Below are 18578 nucleotides of genomic sequence, written 5' to 3'. Positions count from 1 at the left end.
GGTTTTTTGGGGGGTGGGTTGTTGTTTTTGCTGGTTCTGGGGCTTGAACTCAGGGCCAGGGCACTGTCCCTGAGCCTCTTTGTACTCAAGGCTAGCACTCCTACCACTCGAGTCACAGAGTCACTTCAGCTCTGAGTAGTTTCTTGGATATGTCCCAGACTTTTCTGCCCAGGCTGGCTTTGAATCACAAGCCTTAGATCTCAGCCTCCTGAGTAGCTAGGATTACAGGCATGAGCCACCGATGCCTGGCTATGTTATTCTTGAACCCTGAAAACTACAATACATTGCTGAGTGGAATTTCAAAAGATATATGACAGCCAAGTTCAAGCCCCAGGACTAGCATGCATGCATGCACACACACACACACACACATGAAATCTAGAACATATCGATGGGGATGGGCTGGAAGGTTATTATATCTCTTGAAACTAATCTAGATTCAGCAAATGGTAATCTAAAACCTCAGATTTTGGAAGAGAGAATAATGGAAGGGGTGACTAAGAAGCACTGGATATTTTTGGTAGACATGTTCAACTGTAATCTGAGTTATACAATCTGAGCTATACAAGGGATTAATATTTCCTTTAGTTCAGGAAATCTTTTTTTTTTGTTTTTTTTTTGGGGGGGGGCGGAGTCAGTTGTAGTTGAACACAGGGCCTGTTCCTGAGCCTTTAGGCTAGTGCTCTACCACTTTGCACCACAGATTCACTTCTAGTTTTTGTGGTTAATTAGAAAGAAGAGACTCACAGACTTTCCAGTCTAGGCTGGTTTTGAAGCGCAATCCTCAGATCTTAGCCTCTTCAGTAGCTAGGATTACAGGTATGAGCCACTAGCACCTGGCTAAAACTTAAGATTTTTATTGTAGTTTTATACAAAATCTTGAAATTGGGTACTGGAAGTCTTCTGCTTTCCATTTCAAAGTTGTTTTGACTAAATATCTACAGGTAAAATTTAGGATCAACTTGTCAGTTTCTATTAGTTTCATGTCATTCAGAGGGAAATTATATGGAGTCCACAGATTCATTTGGAGGGAAAGTGATTCTCAGGAGCATGAAGCCCTGTACCCATGTACTAACTTTCTTTACATACCTCAGGAATAATCTATACTTTCAAGTACAAGTCAAAATGCACATATATTCTTGTTTGTTGCTGTGCAATTGACCACATACACATACACAGAGGTACTAAATTAATTCAGTCAATAAAATGTGGTATTTTAAATAACTGACTCAGGATCAGCTAAGTAATGGAAACAAAAATCTTGACCCTCATCTTGTACCATATGCAGAGTAACTCAAAACATGTTTATAGACCTCAAGGGTTAAAACTATAACCTCTAGAAGGAAAAAAAATGTCTATGACATTACTTTTAGAAACACATTTTTGGTTATTACACTGTTCTGATCTAAAAGTTTATGTTCCCCTACAATTCATATTTGGAAATGCCCCCGGGGTGATGGTGGGAGGGGGAGGGGAGGGTGTGGGGGCCGGGACCAGAGGGTGGCTCCAGGATGGGCTCAGTGCCCTCATCAGAGGCCTGCTGGCCCTTTCCGGCAAGCGAAGACACAGCGCAACCCACTTTATGAGTGGATCCTCACCACACTAAACCTGAGCCTTGACCTCCCAGTCTCCAGAACTGAGAGGGTAGACATTTGTTGAGCAACAGCTACTGTTACAGCCACCTGAATGTGCCAGCAAGAAACAGCAAAACAACGAATTATACATCAGGAAAGTAAACTCTTTTTCTTAGAGAAAAGTTAAAATACAAGTCACAGCTAATATTTCCAAAATATATAACATGTATCCACAAACTGATATGTGGAACTGAAATGCCTTTAGATAACTACTTAAATTATTTAGTGTATATAATGTATATATTACCTATATATGTGTGTATATATATATACGTGTGTGTATACACACACACACATACACATGCACACACACACAGTGTGTGTTTGTGACATTTGCAGAATGACTCTGTGCTGCAGTGCCCCAGCATCTTGGCTGAAAGCAGAGCAGCAAAAGGCTGCAGAGTGTAGAAGCCTAGGACTTGGAACAGGGCTAAATAACTTTTCTGTTTGTCTTTCTCCACATTCCCTACCCTCTCTATAGCACATGTCCCTCCACAATTTCACAGGAAACAAAAACAGAAAATCTCTCTTAAGCATGTTTTTATTTTTGTGTCTATTGTTTTGTTTTCTATTTTGGTACACAGGAGCCGGGGATGCACTTACACGAACCTGTCACATCTTATTGCTCCCCATAGTAAATCACCAGGTACCAGGTGTGGCTCTGCTCTCTCTGCCTGTTAATGCTGCAATCTCTATTTCTATAAGCATAAAATAGAACATGTCTGAATCTACAGATGAACACAGAGGAAGGAAGAGCAGCCAGTCTGTTGGGATAGGGAGACCTGTGACAAAGGGCTCTTGATGGTGGCTGTCTTTCTACATGGACCACATAAAATAACCCCAGAAAGAGCAGCACTTCTGGGGGAACTCTGAGGACCTCCATCCTGACTATTAGATCCCTCTGACCTTCTCAGCACTAACATACCCTGGACAAAGGCCTAAGCTAACACCGAAGCCATGGAGTTCCTTTGGCCCTAGGTGAGGTTAGTCCAGGGCTCCTAGCTGCACCCCTCCCTAGGCAGGAGCCCTACCCCTTCCTCACCACCCGCCAACAGATGACCCCACAGCAAGGTCTGAGCAGGCCGTGCCCCACTCTAGAACGTCTTGCCCTCGAAGGCATGGAGATTAAAGGCAGTATCCAGAAACTTCCTCAGTGACACCAGGTGAGTGTTCTTGTTTCCAGTGGCTGGCGCGGCTGCTGGCTCACGGCCTACATACCTGGAGGAAGACAGACACGGGAGGTGGGGCTGGGCCAGGTCCACACTCACCCAGGACTGTTGGGCTGTGAATCTGAGGAAGGCTGGCCTGGAAGTCACTGAACTTCCTTCCCAGAGGACTGCCTGGCCTGGGGCAAACTCAACCACCCAGCCACAGGAGCGGGGGAGAGACAGCTCCTCCATGCTACAGGATTGGACAACAGATGTGGCCATAACCCAAAGGCTTTGGAGGCAAACATACTTTGGGCTTCTCTGAGGTTCTCAGGTCTCCTCCCCTCACCCCTCCCAGGATAGATGAGGCTGCTACTGAGCACCAAACAGCTGCTGCATGCTAAGCAGCCCAGAGCATGATGCACGCTCACCACCCTGGAGCAAAGCAGAGGAGAGAAAGGCTCCAGGAAGGTAAGGTGTCCTGACCAAAGGAAGGTGTGGGGTCTGCAGGAGGGTTTGTAATTCACTTCTAGCTGCAGAACAAAAGCAAAGGTTTTTTTTCCCCATGAAGGCAGGACTGACAGTGCTCCAGCCCTGCTGGAGAAGCCAGCCTGCCACAGGCAGACCACACAGAGCTTCAGGACTCTTGCAGTTCTCTCTGCAGTTTTCAAAGATGGACTAGGAAAGGACAAAGGGCAGTTTGGGGTGGCACAGCCCCAGGGAGCCGAGCCGAGGCAAGCGGCAGGTAGGGGCCCAGCCTGTACCATATGGGTCGAGCCTGGCCGAGGATGGTCATGAAGCGCGGGCTGATGTAGTCATAGTAGCCCATATTCTTGTGCTCCTCCTGACACCACACGAGCTCTGCGTCGGGGTACCTCTCTGCCTCCTGCTTGATCAGATCGAAGGGAAATGGAGAGATCTGCAGTGGCAGGGAGAAATGGGGCACTGTCAAGGAGAAGTGGTTCTGCCTAAGGCCAACAAAGCAAAACAGGATATGAGCCACAGGGCTGGCCCTGCCATTCCCAGCACCCTGGGCCCTGCCCACAGCACACCTGCTCCAGGCGAGTGATGGCCACCTGCCCCTCCAGGCCCTGGCTGCTCCGTTCCTTTACCAGATCGTAGTACACTTTTCCTGTGCAGAAGATGAGCCGCCGCACCTGCCCAGGAGCCTGCGCTGCAGCCCCATCTTCTGGAATCACTCGCAGGAAGCTGGTTCCTGCATCAGCACCAGAGAGGCGTCAGTTCCTGTGCACACCGGCTGTGTCCTCAGGCCCTCTCTGACCACTGCATTAACCCAACCTTTTGGCTGTGACTGCACTGGACACCTCTTGACTCAAAAGATGAAAAAAGAAAGAATACCCTGTAATGTCCCAGGGAGAGGGCTAGAGGCAGAGCTGTAGCCAAGATCAAAGCCCCTCTCGAAGCTCTGTCCACATTTCCTTCCAGAGGTCAAAGCAAGTGTAGGTCAAACACATTTCAGACCTCTCAGGAAGCCACTGCTTCCTGAGCAGCATGGCTGTCTCCAAGTGAGGACACAGGGGGGCTGCTGTCAGGACCCCAGAGAGGAGCTGCATCCAGCCAGGCTGCTCTGCCATGTGCTGGAGTTCTGCACATGCCAGCCACCGTCCACGCTGCAGAGAAGCACTCAAACTCGCAAGTGAAAAACAAGGTCCAGAAAGGGACTTCTCCTGTTACTGGATACCCTGTGTTCCAAGAAGGCTCTGCTCTACCTCACTCCCGCTCCTCAACTTTCTACTGACCGCCCCCCCCACACACACACTTTCAAGTCAATGAAACAGAGAGCTGCTGGAAGGGGCACCGGGTTCCTAGGGCCAGTAATGTCTGGTTCAGGAATAAAAATCGAATGAATGAAGGAACAATATTAGTGCCCAGTGAACCAGGCAGTTCTCCCTCCTGTGAAAAGCCCTGGTCAAGAACAGCCAGGCTAGACCTGGCGCGCATTCAGAGTGACCTGAGCTGGCCATGGAACCCATCTTTTAATTTGTGTGTGTCTGGTGGGGACTAGGCCAGGACCTGCTGCAGGGCCAACAAAGACAAGCGGGGGGGCAGAGGAGCCCCAGGGACAGAAGCCATGTCATGGCCACTTCCTCAGGGTACCCCACAGATCCAGACCACACGGCCACTTCCCTAGTAGGCCACCCCACAGATCCAGGCCAGCACATACCTGACACCATCTGGTCGAAGCTGGACTTGGCCTCCGGGTGCCTCAGCAGAGATTTGGGTGTGAAGACAATCAGCTGGAAAAGAAACACATGTCTAGCTGCCAGCGCCCCCTCTGCCCCACACATCCCAGGCATACCCACAGTGGTGCCGCCGGGCAGGCGCCTGGCTCACGGGCTTGCGGAAGGGCAGCAGGATCTGCCGGCGGAGCACGTGGAAGTAGCTGGCCGGTGTAGAGCAGTTCACGACGATCCAGTTGCAGTCATACAACTGGCTTACCTCAAAGTCCTTGGTGAACACCTGTGGTGGAAAGAGGTGTCTAGGGGCAGCGTGGACCCCAGGCCCTGCAGCACAGCAGCGTGTCCCTAGGCTCACCGGGTAGGCGTCCGAGTCATCATTGCTCATCTGCAGGAACCTCTCAGGCCGTGCTGAGGAGTGCTCGGGGCCCTGAAAGCACACACAACACAGCCCAGGCTGGCCCACAGGACAGTGACAGCCACCCTGGGTTTAGGGGGTCTAGGGAGCTTCTAGAACTGTTCCTTACCCTGGAGCCTAGCCCACAGGGGCTATGGGATCAGACAAATCTGAAAATTGAGGTTCAAAATCAGCCCAGGCAGAAAGTCTGCAAGACTCTTATCTCCAATTAACCAGCAATATGCCAAACTCTAGGAGTGGCTCAAGTGGTAGAGCACCAGCCCTGAGTAAAAAGCTGACACTGCAAGGCCCTGAGTTCACAGCTTGAACTCAGGTATCACACCAAAAGGGGGGTAGAGGTAGGGAAGCAACCCTAAGGCAATTTTCTCACTTGAGGGGATGGTAGAGGGGGGAAGAGATAGGAGTGACAATGATCAAGACACTTTGTATTCATTAATTGAGATGTTGAATTAAAACTCCTTTGTACAACTATATAAAGGGAATTAAATATAGTGTGTGTGTGTGTGTGTGTGTGTGTGTGCCAGTCTTAGGTGTTGTCCCTGACCTTTTTGACTCAAGGCTGGCACTCCACCATTTGTGCCACAGCTCCACTTTTGTCTTTTTACTAGCTAATTGGAGATAAGAGTCTCATGGACCTGGCCCAAGTTGGCTTTGAACCTTGATCCTCAGATATCAGCCTCCTGAGTAGCTAGAAATATAGGTGTAAGCCACTAGCAACTGTCTTAAATTTTTAAATTCTGAACATTCTGAAACCGCATAATCTAGCAGCAACTGACTGAACTGAGTACCTACTTTAGGGACCACTGTATTCGTAAATCACTCATCTGGAGACCAGCCCCAGGAGGTGGACACCTATTTCCTCTCCACACAGCAGCAAGGGAATGGGCTGGCAGAGTAAGAATGGGCCAGCACCTGGCAGAAGAGCCAGGCTAACCCTGCTGGAGACAGACTCCCATCTGCCCACAATGCAGACCGCCAGGATTCAGGACCAGGAAGGCAAATATTATTCTCAACCTTGCAAGGGCCATTCCAGCTCACCTGCCAGTGCCTTTATGGATGGTCCCTACACAGCCCCCACGTAGCCTGCTTGCCAGCCCCAACGTGGCCCACACAGAGCCTCACCATGCCCTCCATGCCATGGGGCAGCAGCAGCACAATGCCATTGTGCCGAACCCACTTGGCCTGGCCGGTGCTGATGAACTGGTCAATGATGCACTGGGCTGTGTTGTGAAAATCACCAAACTGAGCCTCCCAGAGGACCAGGGCATTGGGGCTGGCCATGGCATAGCCCAGCTCAAAGCCTAGAGAGAAGACATCAAGATGGAGCTTGCTGTATGCTGTTAACAAGTGTCAGCAGCTCCTGTCAAACCCATCCATTCCTCATATGCCCTCCCTGCCCCATCCATCCTCGGCAACAGCCTGAGAAGAGCCCAGGGATTCCCCTGGGTCTCAACAGGGCAGGATGTGCCTTGCTAGAAGATGCCCAAAGACATCACCCTTAGCTGTTACACCATACAAGGCCAGGTGCCAAGCCCAGGAGCCAAGTCCAAAGGTACCCTGGAGGAGGATACAGGACCCATCTGCCAAGAGAAACCACACCACACACACACGTACATGTGCATGTACATGCACATACATGCACATGTGTGTGGGCACACACACAGAGATAGGCAAGGCTGCTGAGGCAAAGGGGACAGAGGTAGGCACAGAGGCAGTTCTTCAGAGCTGGGAGCCACAGCCCACAGCTTTCTGTCTAGGCTCAATGACTACAGTCCAGAGAAGAGGCTCTGGTGTCTACAGAGACCCACTAAAAGGCACTCAGGGTCTCCCAACTGCAGTCTCTGAGAGTTCTAGGTGGGATCTAATCTTATTCCCTATGTCCCTATCCCCCAGGGCTATGTCCAGTACCTGCCACCCAAGGGTTCTCTAAGCTCTCCAGCCCTTGCCCTCCTCCCCACAGGCCTCAACTCCAGCTCTCCTCTAGTCGTCCCTGGTCCCCAGGGACCTCAGGTCCACCCAACCCACCTAGGACTCCGTATTCTGAGAGGGAGCTATTGCACACGGTGTAGGGGGCCTGGTCAGGCCACAGATGGTTCATAGGAACACATGTCCTCCGGTCAACTTCCTGGTCATGAAGAACATGGTGCCTGTGGCTGTGGAAAGGCAGAGAAGGAAGGGGATGATTGCAGGGGTGACCTGTGTTTCACAGCAGGGCATCTGGGTCACTGCCCCCAGAAAGTCTGCAGAGTCTCACAAAATGGTGACACCAAGAAGGCTGTAATGACAACCTGGTCCCTGCCCACACATAGCACTGGGGGTCCTGGAGTAAGATGTGCAGGTTATAGGATATCTGACCTCGGTGTCTCACTACACAGGGACCCAAAGAGTCCTGTCCTGCTAGGCTAGCAGGAGCAGGTTGGAGCCTGAGATACAGGATGGTACACCACTGAGGCATGGGCCCCTACCCATCCTGCTGTCCTTTCTACCAACTGGCTGCCCTGCTCAAGCTCAACGGAGGCAGGAACCACTGTTCAGAATCTGAGGCTGCATAGTAAGGGGGCCTGGCTTGAGACCTGGCTGGGTCTCAAGTCAGCAAGATGGGCAGCCAAGCAGCTGCCTGACTCCTGGTCTGGAGCAAGGCCAGCAGATGAGTGCATGGGCCAGAAGAAAGAGCTTGTTGCTCTTGGAAGCCACACCATCATATCCTGCTACCATGGCACCAACTCAGGATGTGGAATGTCTGGGGCCCAAATCAGAGAAAATGGGACAGGGACAGTGGACAAGTGGGTCCCCATCTGGATCCAAAACCTCAGCAAGCAAGGTAGGAAAGGCTGCCTGACAGCAGAGAAATAGAAACAAATGGTCCTAAGGGCCACAGATGACCACAGATTCCTGACAGTTGCCAGCTTGGGTCAACAAGTCTTGCTGTGGGGGTGATGACTTGGGCCTGGCTGGATGCCAATGGTATCTGCTGTGTTACCTCAGCCAGAGGAGGAAGGGCCAGCTCTCTGTTCTATGCCTCCTATGCTGATCCTGGGTGCTCACCTTCCTTGCCAGGCTGAGCTCAGAAATCCTCCACTATGCCCTTACCTGAATGTGCCCCTCTCCACATCCTGGCCGCTGAGCCGCACATGGATGCCTTCCTTCAGCAGTGAGCCGAAGGCCATGTACTCCGCCAATGCCCAGTCCACTGTGCGCTTCTTGGTCATGTCTGCACGGCCACGTAGGATGCGAGATAGGCCTATGGGAGGATGGGGGGCCTGAGGAGCCTGACCACTGGCCTGGGACAGATGAAGCATCTGGGTTCTGGGGCCTTGGTGCAAAAGCAGGACTCTGGCAGGCTGCAGGAGAGCCCCACCCAGGCTCTCCTGCCCTGGCCTACAACCCACACAGCAGGATAGCCTGGGTCAACAGCCATAGCCTTCTCTACAAGGGAAGACAGGGTCATTCACTGCCAGGGCTCCTTGTAGCCACCCTATGCAGGAGTGCCTCTGCTTTCCAGAATAAGAGACTGTGGTTCATAGGGGAGACGTGTGCACTCAAGATCACACACCCAGCAAAGAATTCGAATTCCATCCCTTCCTATCTATAAACGACTGTGATACGCAGCGTGGCCTCAGCCCCAATGCCATCAGCAGGTTGCTCAGGAGAGATGGCGTCCATGGATATTGTGAGGTGGCCTCTTGAACTACAGCCACAGGACCCCAGACTTTCTAAGCAGAAAACAGGGTGGTCATAGCCAGAGGGTTCAGTCAGAAACCACCCACTAGCCAGGTTCACCAGCCAGGTGAACAGAGAGTAGCCAGGGGGCTACTCTAGCAACTGCAGGAAGGATTTCCAGCATAGTCCTCCCTATATTCCAGGCCCAGACACCCCTCCATGGATGCCCCTGCTTCCCTGCTCCCTGCCTGGTCCAGGGATATCCCAAGAAACTGTTTGGCAAATCCAAGTTGCCAATTCCTAGCACCTAGCTGGAATGTGGTGTCCACATCTTCCCAACTCCCTAAATCCATGCTAAGGAGGGTTCATGGTACCCCAGGGCACAAAGGAGGCTTGGAGAGTGACAGTCAAAGGCGTCACAGGGATATGCTACATGTGAGGGTTCCCCACCAGCCTCCCCTTGGGACACTGTTAGGTCTAAGACAGTGGCCATGCTAAATAAAGCCTGTATAACAACTCACCTGTGTGGATCTTAAAGTCCTCCAGGGGCACAGAGCTGGCCACATTGCCAATGTGTGTCAGCATGTCCTCTGGGATGCCAGTGGCAGGACATGTCATGCTCTTGGGCTCCCCATCCACATTGAAGAAACCTGAGGGGACAGAACTCCATCCATACCAGGTTGTAGGGCTCTGCTGCCCCTGGTCAGGACTGAGGGGACTATGTTCTCACGCCTACCAGCGCCTGGACTCACCCTTGGGACCTGCTGCAGGTGGGCAGCTACAGCTAACCCACACCCTGACTCAGCCCCACCCCATCAAGAAGGCTCCTCCTTCCTATGGGGACAGCCATGGGGGGTGACCTTCTCCTGGAGTCACAGGGACATCCTGGGTAGTGTCTGCTTTTCCAGGGCTGGCTGATCTATGACAGTGCAAAAGTTCCAGGTTCCCTGAGTTGTGTGTCACTCACTCACCGGGCCAGGGTGAGTCCAGCCAGTGCTTTATATGCAGGATCTTTTTGTCCTTGGACCTGCCATATGCCTCCTCACAGATCCGGTCATACTTGGCAATTTCTTCCTAGAATCAGGATGAAGGAGGTATGGATGTCATAGCTGGCTTGAGGCTCAGTCTACGCAGACTCATAAAATCTGGTCCCCCTCACCAAGTTCTAGAACTCTCTCTCCTTGGCTTGTAAGTCTCTCATGGCCAGAGTCCCAGATCCCAGAGTTCACAATAATCCTGGGGTGTTCCCAGCCTGGTAGGCCAGCTGTGTGATCAGCAAGTGGCTTGAGGGAGACCCAGGAAAGACTGACTCAGTCCTCATCTCAGAGTTCCTTGAAGTGGAAGGACTAATACATCCATAGATAATTTGGAAGATGGACCCAGTACAGGACTGATCCTACAGGAGGTCTTCCTGGACTCCTTTCTTACCTAAGCCTCCTCCACATCACAGCAATGCTCTCATCCTTAGTTCTCTGTTCCCCTTAATAACCAGGGGCTTTAGGCTCAAGGACTGTCGACGACGACATCTTTAAATCCTGTGCCTAGCACTGAGATGGTGACATTTACAACCACGCATGGGTTTCTATCCAGGGACCTATGTGGGGCCCACATGACCTGCTGCCCACCTCAAACTCCTGCAGGGTAACAGTGCCCTCAGCGATGAGCTTGTCCGCGTACTTCTTCAGCACAGGCACCTGCTTATGGATCTGCTTGTACATGAGGGGCTGTGTGAACATGGGCTCATCCATCTCATTGTGGCCACGCCGGCGATAGCAGACCTACGGGGGCGGCCACGGGGCTCAGACCCTGCCCAGACCTGGTGCTCAAGTGGGAGCACTGCAAAGCTGGGGCTTGTCCAGGTTGGCTTTCCCTGAGGCACCCAAAAGCAGCCACTATCACAACCACCAATTCAGAGTCCCACACCCAGGCCCTGGTGCAGCTGGCATTTGGCTCCTGTCTAAAAAGCATTCTCAGCCTTTAGAGCTGAAGAGGTAAAGACCTGGCCAATTCAACCCAACAAGGACAGCTGTCCCCACTCAGGGTCAAGCACCTACCTCACTTGCTTGGCAGGGACAGGACCCTCCCTCTTTTCTTGATCTCAGCCACCCCACGCCCACCTGGCCTGCCCAGAGCAGCAGCTCTTGCCCAGCCTCCGTCCTACAGACCTACCAAGTCCACGACGACATCCTTGTTGAAGGTGTTCCTCCACTCGGCAGCCACGCTGCACACATAGATGACAGCCTCGGGGTCGTCAGCGTTAACATGGAAGATGGGTGCGTTGACCACACGGGCCACGTCAGTGGGGTATGGTGAGGAGCGGGCCATTCGTGGGTCTGTGGTAAAGCCAATCTGCAGAGGCAGGAAAAGCCAGCATACAGATTTGCTTAATTGCTTTTTGTTTTGAGGGGAAGACAGGATCTTACTATGTTGTCCAGGCTGGCCTCCTACTTCGGGCTCAGGGGATATACTTGCCTTAGCCTCCCAAATAGCTGGAACTGGTACACACTGCAATTCCTGCCATTACTCTGCTTCCTTTTAACTAGACAGATGGTGCTGGCTCCAGAGATTAGACAAATCAAGGGGGTGAATGAGGGCCCCTCAGAGGGCACAGGGATATACATGGGACGTAAAAGCGTAACACATGGATGGCTCTACAAGCCAACAAAGTAGCAGTCCCATAGACAGCGGTAGCCCTAAGGAGACTGCCTCCTCTATCTGCCTGTCACTTTTCTTCATTGGCAGTGAGGAACACAGGCCTGGTCCAGCAGTGAGTGTACAGCCGTGGGCAAGGCACTTCAATTCCAGTGTCTTCATCTATGAAAAGTGCTCATTAAACTCCTGCCTCCCAGTGATACTCAAGGAAGATTAAATGACTCTGCAAAGAAGGCAGTTAACACAGGATGTCTAGGCTCCTGAGATGAGCTGCCATTAACTACAGCTGCCCTAAAGCAAAGGCACATGACACTGCCATCTAAGACCAAGGTGCTCTGGAGCGAAGGTCACATCCAGTTCCACATCTAGCCTCTGTGCTGTGTTCTTTCATCCTTATGACCTTCTCTGTGCTGTCTGTACAGTGTCCCTGGGTACTCATAGATATGAAAATCCAAAGATGCTCAAGTCCCTTAGAATAGGAGGTATGTGCATAAAGCTCACACACACCTTCTCCTGCACTGTAAACCATCCCTAGATGGCTGCCCTTGGAACTCATGATCCTCCACTTTGCTTTTCAAGTGCTTGGATTACAGGCATGTATCACCATGCCTAACCTGAATATTTTGTTTCATTTGGTTGAACCCACAGCTATGGAACCTTCAGAAGCTGCAGATGCAGATATCTGGTATGGAGCCCACAGTCTCACCTGGTTGTTGACCACAACATGCACAGTGCCATTAGTGGTATAAGAAGGCAGGTCACTCAGGTGGAAGGTCTCATAGACCACTCCCTGGCCAGCAAAGGCGGCATCCCCATGGACCAGGATGGACATGACCTGGAAGGCAGGGTAAAAGCCATCAGGGCGCTGTACTCCAGACTATACAGCCTGCCATGCCCCTACTACCAGGGTCTCCAGAGTCCACCCACTCAGGGCCAGGTCCTCAGGGTCCACTTCTTCAGGGTCCAGCCCCTAGGTAATATCCTTCAAGGCCCAAATGAGCTCACCTTCTTGCCCTGGGCATCCCCACGGTAAAACTGTTCTGCCTTTGTCTTTCCCTGAACTACAGGGTCCACAGCTTCCAGGTGGGAGGGGTTGGCCACCAGCGACAGTGTAATGTTTCTGTTGGTGACACGGTTGATCCTCTCATGGTACATGCCCAAGTGGTATTTGACGTCCCCAGAGCCCTAAAAGTCAAGGAAGCACATGATGAGCCCACCTCTCCTATGCTAGGCAGTGGACGGCCATGATGTGCCCACCTCTCCTGTGTCAGGCAGTTGATGGAGGGAAAGCAAGCTCATCTGAAACTTGGCTCAAAGGCCATGAGCCCCTTGCTCACCACAGCCTATGGTCCTGTCATCATGACTGGTCTCAGAAGGGAGAGAAAGCATCAGGACAAAGGGACAGCCCCTGGCAGTGACTAGAGGAAATGAAGGGTAGCTCAAATCAGTGGAGCTGCTTGCCAGGCCTCTGGGAAAACACCAGATTCAAATCTCTACCTCATTCCTTACACCAAAATAAAGCCACCATTATCAGAGAAAACCAACCTATGTTAGGATTTTGGTAGGAAGTCTTTCTTTTCTTTTTTTCCTTTCTTGGGGGGAGAAGGGGGGAGAGTGCGTGCATGCATGCGTGTATGTGTGTGTGTGTGTGTTGGGGCTTGAACTCTAGGCCTGGGTGCCATCCCTAACCCTCTTTGTGCTCAGGCTAGCACTCTACAACTTCCAGCTTTTTCTGAGTAGTAATTTAGTGATAAGAGTCTCACAAACTTCTTTGCCTGGGCTGACTTTGATCCTCATATCCTCAGATCTCAGCCTCCTGAGTAGCTAGTATTACGGGTGTAAGCCACCAGCACCAGGTGGAAGCCTTATTTTCTAAACAATTTCAAAGCCCAGAACCTGTAAGAGACAAAGCAGGTAAGGCAGATTAAACTGTCATGGATGGGAGAAGAAAATCAAGGCATAGTGTTGGGAAAGGAATTACACTGGGGAAAATATTTATAAGACAAAAACAAGAGGGCTGGGAAGGTGGCTCAGTGGTAGAGCGCTTGCCTTAAATGCATGAAGCCCTGGGTTCGATTACTCAGCACCACGTAAGCAAAAAGGAAAAAGCTGGAAGTGGTGCTGTGGCTCAAGTGGTAGAGCACTAGCCTTGAGCTGAAGAGCTGAGGGACAGAGCCCAGGCCCAGAGTTCAGGCCCTATGACCAGACCCCCCCCCCAAAAAAAGAAAAGGACTAATGCCCTCAATAAGCAAAATGCTTTTACAAATCAGTAAGATTTTTTTTAAGTTAGTAAGATAAGGCAAAATGAGTGAAAACTATTAAAAGAAATTATAGAACAAGAAATAAAATGGTTCAAAGATAGGCAAAAGTACTCAGTTATACTCATAACAAGGAAATTTGTTAAAAATGAAATAACTGCCAGGTGCTAGTGGCTTATGCCTATAATCCTAACTAATTCTCAGGAGGCTGAGCTTTAAGGATCACAGTTCAAAACTAGCCTGGGCAAGAGATTCATCTCCAATTAAGCATCCAAAAGCCAGAAGTGGAGCTGTGGCTCAAGTAGCAGAGTGCCAGCCTTGAACAAAAGAGCTCAGGGCCAACACCCAGACCCTGAGTTCAAGCCGCAGGCCAGTACAAAAAAAAAAGTAAAAAATCATTGTAGTGCCTACCATATTGCAAAGATGACTGGACAAGGCAGGGGAGGCCAGGGTTGTGGGGTGCACGGGCTCACTGATGCCCGCAACATCCTCAGAGGGTAACTTAGTCCAGCCTCAGTTCTAACCACTGCCCTTCTCAGACTCCATCTAACACTGAGTCATTACACACATGTGAAGACACTCACTACAGCAGCCACAGCCTCACAGCAGATGCTCTGTAGCTGCGAGAAGCCTGGGGCAGCTGCTCACACACTCATAGGAGACAATAACTTCGTTAAGTGAAAACAGCGAAGTGCCCATGACAGCCCAGCTACTCCCAGAGCTCTGGGCAAAGCTGCTTGCATCTGCACAGAACAGCCTTAGAATCACAAAGCTCAGCATGAGCACGAGCACAAGCACATACCCCAAAGCTGGACACAGAACAAAATCTCACAATGAAACATATTCTCATTGCTCAAACTGTTTTTTAAAACAATGTTCATATTTCATTGTCAGCTTACTTTTTTGTGACATGCTAATGTGGGTTTTTTTTTCAATCTAAAAAAAACCATAAGTATTTCAAACTAACCTTTGGCTAAGCTTTCTATCCAAACTCAATTCCCTCACTTCCCTCTCTTCCCGCTCCCTCCCTCACACAGACAAGACACACAGACACAAACTCAGAACCACTCGGAGGCAGGTGCTTTCATCCTTATTCTACAGAGAAGCATCCAAAGCTTGGTGCCTGGGGGAAATGAACAGGATACAGAAAGAACCTGGGCTGGGTGCCAGTGATTGTGGGTCCTAGCCTTGCACTGGCACGGGGTTCTAGGTGTCCTTGGAGCAGTTACTGCAACTTTAACAAACCAAGCACTGTGCTGGGCACTGGGGCTTTGAGGACAAGGTCCCTGCCCTTGTCCTAGAGGGAAAGATAGATACGCATGCATGCATACATCAGACTGGAAAAGGCCAGAAAAGAGGCAGGGAAGGGAAAAAAGGACACAGAGGAAGGACAAGGTCACTGCCCACAGACAGCCATCAAAAGGAAAAACAACAGCACGCTGTATGAAGGCAGGGCAGCGGAGGGGGAAGGAGTGAGTGTTAAGGGCCCAGCATGGCCAAGGCCACAGTGACATGAGAACAAAGAGGGAGAGCAGAAAAGCAGGTCCTTGGCTGGCCAATGGGCACATCTGACTGCCACAGCTCTGTGGGGCCAACAAACAGGTGAGCTACCAGTCCATGCTGGTAGCAGGATGGGGCACACAGGCTGAAATGACTTCCTGACAATTCCGTAGGAGTCTCTGGGCTTCAGTTGCCACAGCTGGAAACAGGGAGATTGGCCAGGATGACCTGCAAGCTTTCTCAGCTGCCACAGGCTGCACAAGCCTTGGGAGCCTCACACACATCTCAGCCCTACTCAGGTTTGTTTCAGCCTGGAAGCTCCAGTGGGCCCAGATCCTCTCTGAGGCACCAGGACCAGGGCATGGCACCCACCTCATCAGCCGCCTCCAGCTTGGGGTCAAACTGGCAGAAGATCTGCTCCAGGTCCTTGCGGATCACGTTGGCCAGCACATTTAGCCTGCCCCTGGGACCAGAGGGCATGCGCTCACACCTGCCACCATGGCCACACCCCAGCCCAGCACTGCCAGGCAAGGCCCAGCCCTGTCCTGTCTCATTCTACCAAGCCACGAGGGTCCCGGCCAGCCAGCTCTCTGCTGGCAGACACTCCTACACATCACTAACCCCATCTCCTGGTCCACAGGAACATCAAGAAACTCAAGGTACACTTATATGAAGTCCTGTCCCTTTTGGGAAGAGTTGGCAACATGGCCAAAGAAAAGGAATCTCAGAAAACTCAGTGGGGCTTTGGCCAAGTATCTGGCTCTTTCATAAAGAGCTGACCAGGCCTGCTGAATCTAAGAACCTACCAGACCATCCACCTCTACCACCAGCATCCCGTCCTGATTTCCATCTCCTCCCTTGCCCGAGTCCCCTGGGCAGCAGGCCCGCCTCAGAGGGGCGGAAGCCGGCTCCACCTGTGTGGCATCCCCAGGATGACATTCTCGATCCCCATCTCGCTGGACTTGTCGATGATGGTCTTCAGGGCAGGAATCATGACCTCACATCCCTCCAGGCCAAACCGCTTCTCTGAGGACCATTTTCGAGCCAGAAAGTCTTCAAACCTGATTGGGAGAGGGGATGGAAGGGGCAGGACTGGAGCTCATGAGGGCTGTCCCCAAACATGGGAGCTGGGTGCTGGGACGAGAATGGATTTAGACCCACACCTGACACCTTGTCACTCCCACCTAGCAAGAAGCACAAGATCAGTGCAGGCGTGGGCCCCCCAACTTCACTGAAGACCTCTGCCCAGACTCCATCCTCTCCCCTCTTTACAGCCAAACTTCTCCACCCACTCCCCACCCACCCCTCACTCTCTTGCCTGCACTGCAAGGGGCTCTCTCACCAAATCCCCAGACCGCCACCTGGCTGAATTCCAAGTCCAGATCATATCTCACCAGGCTGGGTGGGTGAGCTGGACTGGGTGCACCTCCAGGCCTATACCCTGAGGCAGGTCCAGCCTCAGAGTCCCACTGCCCATGCTGGGAGGCTCCGCTGCCCTCTCTCTACACTGCCCAAATAGTCCCACAGCCACAGTCTGCCCCTGACACCATGTTTCCCTGGGGTCCCACCTCTCTTCACCTGCCTGGCTCTGCCCTGAACCAGCTCTTGGCCAAGCTAACTGAGCACCTGGTCCTAACCTGCTGAAGGCACTCCTAAAGCCAAGTGGGGAGGCCAGCCTAAGCTCTGGGCCCCTGAAAGTTCCCCAGTCAGCAGCCATGCAGGTGCCAGTCCAGGGCAGTGCTGACCTCATGGAGCGCACCAGCCGGGCTAGCAGGGTCCGCTTCTCCTCACTAGAGAACTGCATCACGCCAGGGGTCTCAAACTTCTGCCGGATCCACTGGCACTGCTCCACATCGTTAATGAACATGAACTCCAGGCCAATGTGCTGGCAATAGGTGCTCTAGAGGAAATAGGTGGGAACTCCACAGCCAGGAAGAGGGATGGCGGCCCAGGAGTCCTGAGCACATGAGGAAGTGCCCTCCCACCTCTCACACTGCAGAGAGCATCATCAGGTGTGGCAGACACACCTGCAGGGCTCACCTCCAGTCGCCGAATGATCTCCCGAAGAGAGAGCGTGTTTTCAGAGCCCCCAATGAAGGTGGTGGTAGGCAGCTGGAACTCCTTATCCAGGTCAGCCTCCTGCAGGTCGTAGAAAGCTGGGGAAGAAGCCCCAGGCAACAGAGAGGAAAGAGAGAGACCAGGTCTAGGGCAGGGTGAACATCCTCAGAGACCTCCCCACCGCCCCAACAATCTGCTCTGTACCCTCCCTTGATCTCTTTTTTTTTGGGGGGGGGTCTGGTCGTTGGGCCTGAACTCTGGGCCTGGGCACTGTCCTCAGCTCTTCAGCTCAAGATTAGCGCTCTACCACTTTTTCTTTTTGCATATGTGGTGCTGAGGAATCGAACTCAGGGCCTCAGGCATGCAAGGCAAGCGCTCTACCACTGAGCCACCTTCCCAGCCCCCCCTCCCTCGATTTTTGTCCTGGAAGCTCAGTGGTGAATAGTCAGAGCTCACCTGCTACCAGGGGTGTGGGCTTGGACAAGTATCACCCCTGCTGGGCACAGTGAACCAGATGGGAAAGATGGAAAGGCATCCCTTTTGGGATACTGTGCAGTAGAAAGGAAAAGGCTAGAAGAGACCTAGACCCAGAGGCAGGCAGAGGTAGGCTTGGTTCAGGCTGCCCTCCAGGATGCAGAAGCCCCTCACTGGGCCACAGTACCAGCTTGCTTTGCATTAACAGGGCATTAGGAAAGGATCCCAACTCTCACCCAACTTATCAATAGTCGTGATTAAGTCTGAGGGCACAAAGGAGTCCAGATCTGCATCCAGAATGCCCAGGGGGTCCAGCTGGGCCACATGGTGTCCCCGGATCTGAAAAGAAGGTGAGGAAAAGGCCAGGCTGGGTCCCAGATGAAAATACATTTGCCTAGGGTGAGGCTGGGAGCAGCTAGAACATTACTTCTAGCTTCACAATTTCTAGTTTCCACACATCTCACCCATGCTGCTGCCTGTGAGACCCCAGCCACGGCCACCAAAGCTGCAGTGAAAGAACCACATGTAGCTAACCAAAGTAGTGAAAGGCCTATATACAAAGGGATGTACTACAGGAA

General features: G+C 51.9%; 1 protein-coding gene across 3 annotated transcripts in view; it reads right to left on the bottom strand.

The window, feature by feature from the left end:
- Positions 1–2651: 2651 nt before the first annotated feature.
- Positions 2652–18578, bottom strand: part of Ogdhl (oxoglutarate dehydrogenase-like) — a 23770-nt gene continuing 7843 nt past the window's right edge. The window contains exons 2-21 of one of the 3 annotated variants that reach the window (XM_013036199.1): positions 18237–18339; positions 17509–17624; positions 17214–17368; positions 16383–16529; positions 15841–15931; positions 12716–12895; positions 12417–12545; positions 11228–11407; positions 10684–10836; positions 10030–10132; positions 9580–9708; positions 8489–8639; positions 7424–7551; positions 6521–6699; positions 5339–5410; positions 5138–5263; positions 4968–5040; positions 3835–3998; positions 3547–3701; positions 2652–2852 (exon numbers count right to left, since the gene is read on the bottom strand). In XM_013036199.1, the coding sequence (XP_012891653.1) occupies positions 2729–2852; positions 3547–3701; positions 3835–3998; positions 4968–5040; positions 5138–5263; positions 5339–5410; positions 6521–6699; positions 7424–7551; positions 8489–8639; positions 9580–9708; positions 10030–10132; positions 10684–10836; positions 11228–11407; positions 12417–12545; positions 12716–12895; positions 15841–15931; positions 16383–16529; positions 17214–17368; positions 17509–17624; positions 18237–18339 (2658 nt within the window). In that variant the 3' untranslated portion in view covers positions 2652–2728. Of the gene's footprint in view, positions 2853–3546; positions 3702–3834; positions 3999–4967; positions 5041–5137; positions 5264–5338; positions 5411–6520; positions 6700–7423; positions 7552–8488; positions 8640–9579; positions 9709–10029; positions 10133–10683; positions 10837–11227; positions 11408–12416; positions 12546–12715; positions 12896–15840; positions 15932–16382; positions 16530–17213; positions 17369–17508; positions 17672–18211; positions 18340–18578 lie in introns of all 3 variants that reach the window. The other 2 variants (XM_013036198.1, XM_013036197.1) reach the window with 2 other exon arrangements.

This window comes from Dipodomys ordii, unplaced genomic scaffold, assembly GCF_000151885.1.
Source record: "Dipodomys ordii isolate 6190 unplaced genomic scaffold, Dord_2.0 Scaffold259, whole genome shotgun sequence".
NCBI lineage: Eukaryota > Metazoa > Chordata > Mammalia > Rodentia > Heteromyidae > Dipodomys > Dipodomys ordii.
Note: the sequence above shows the minus strand (reverse complement) of the source record. Positions and strands in the feature narration are given on the sequence as shown.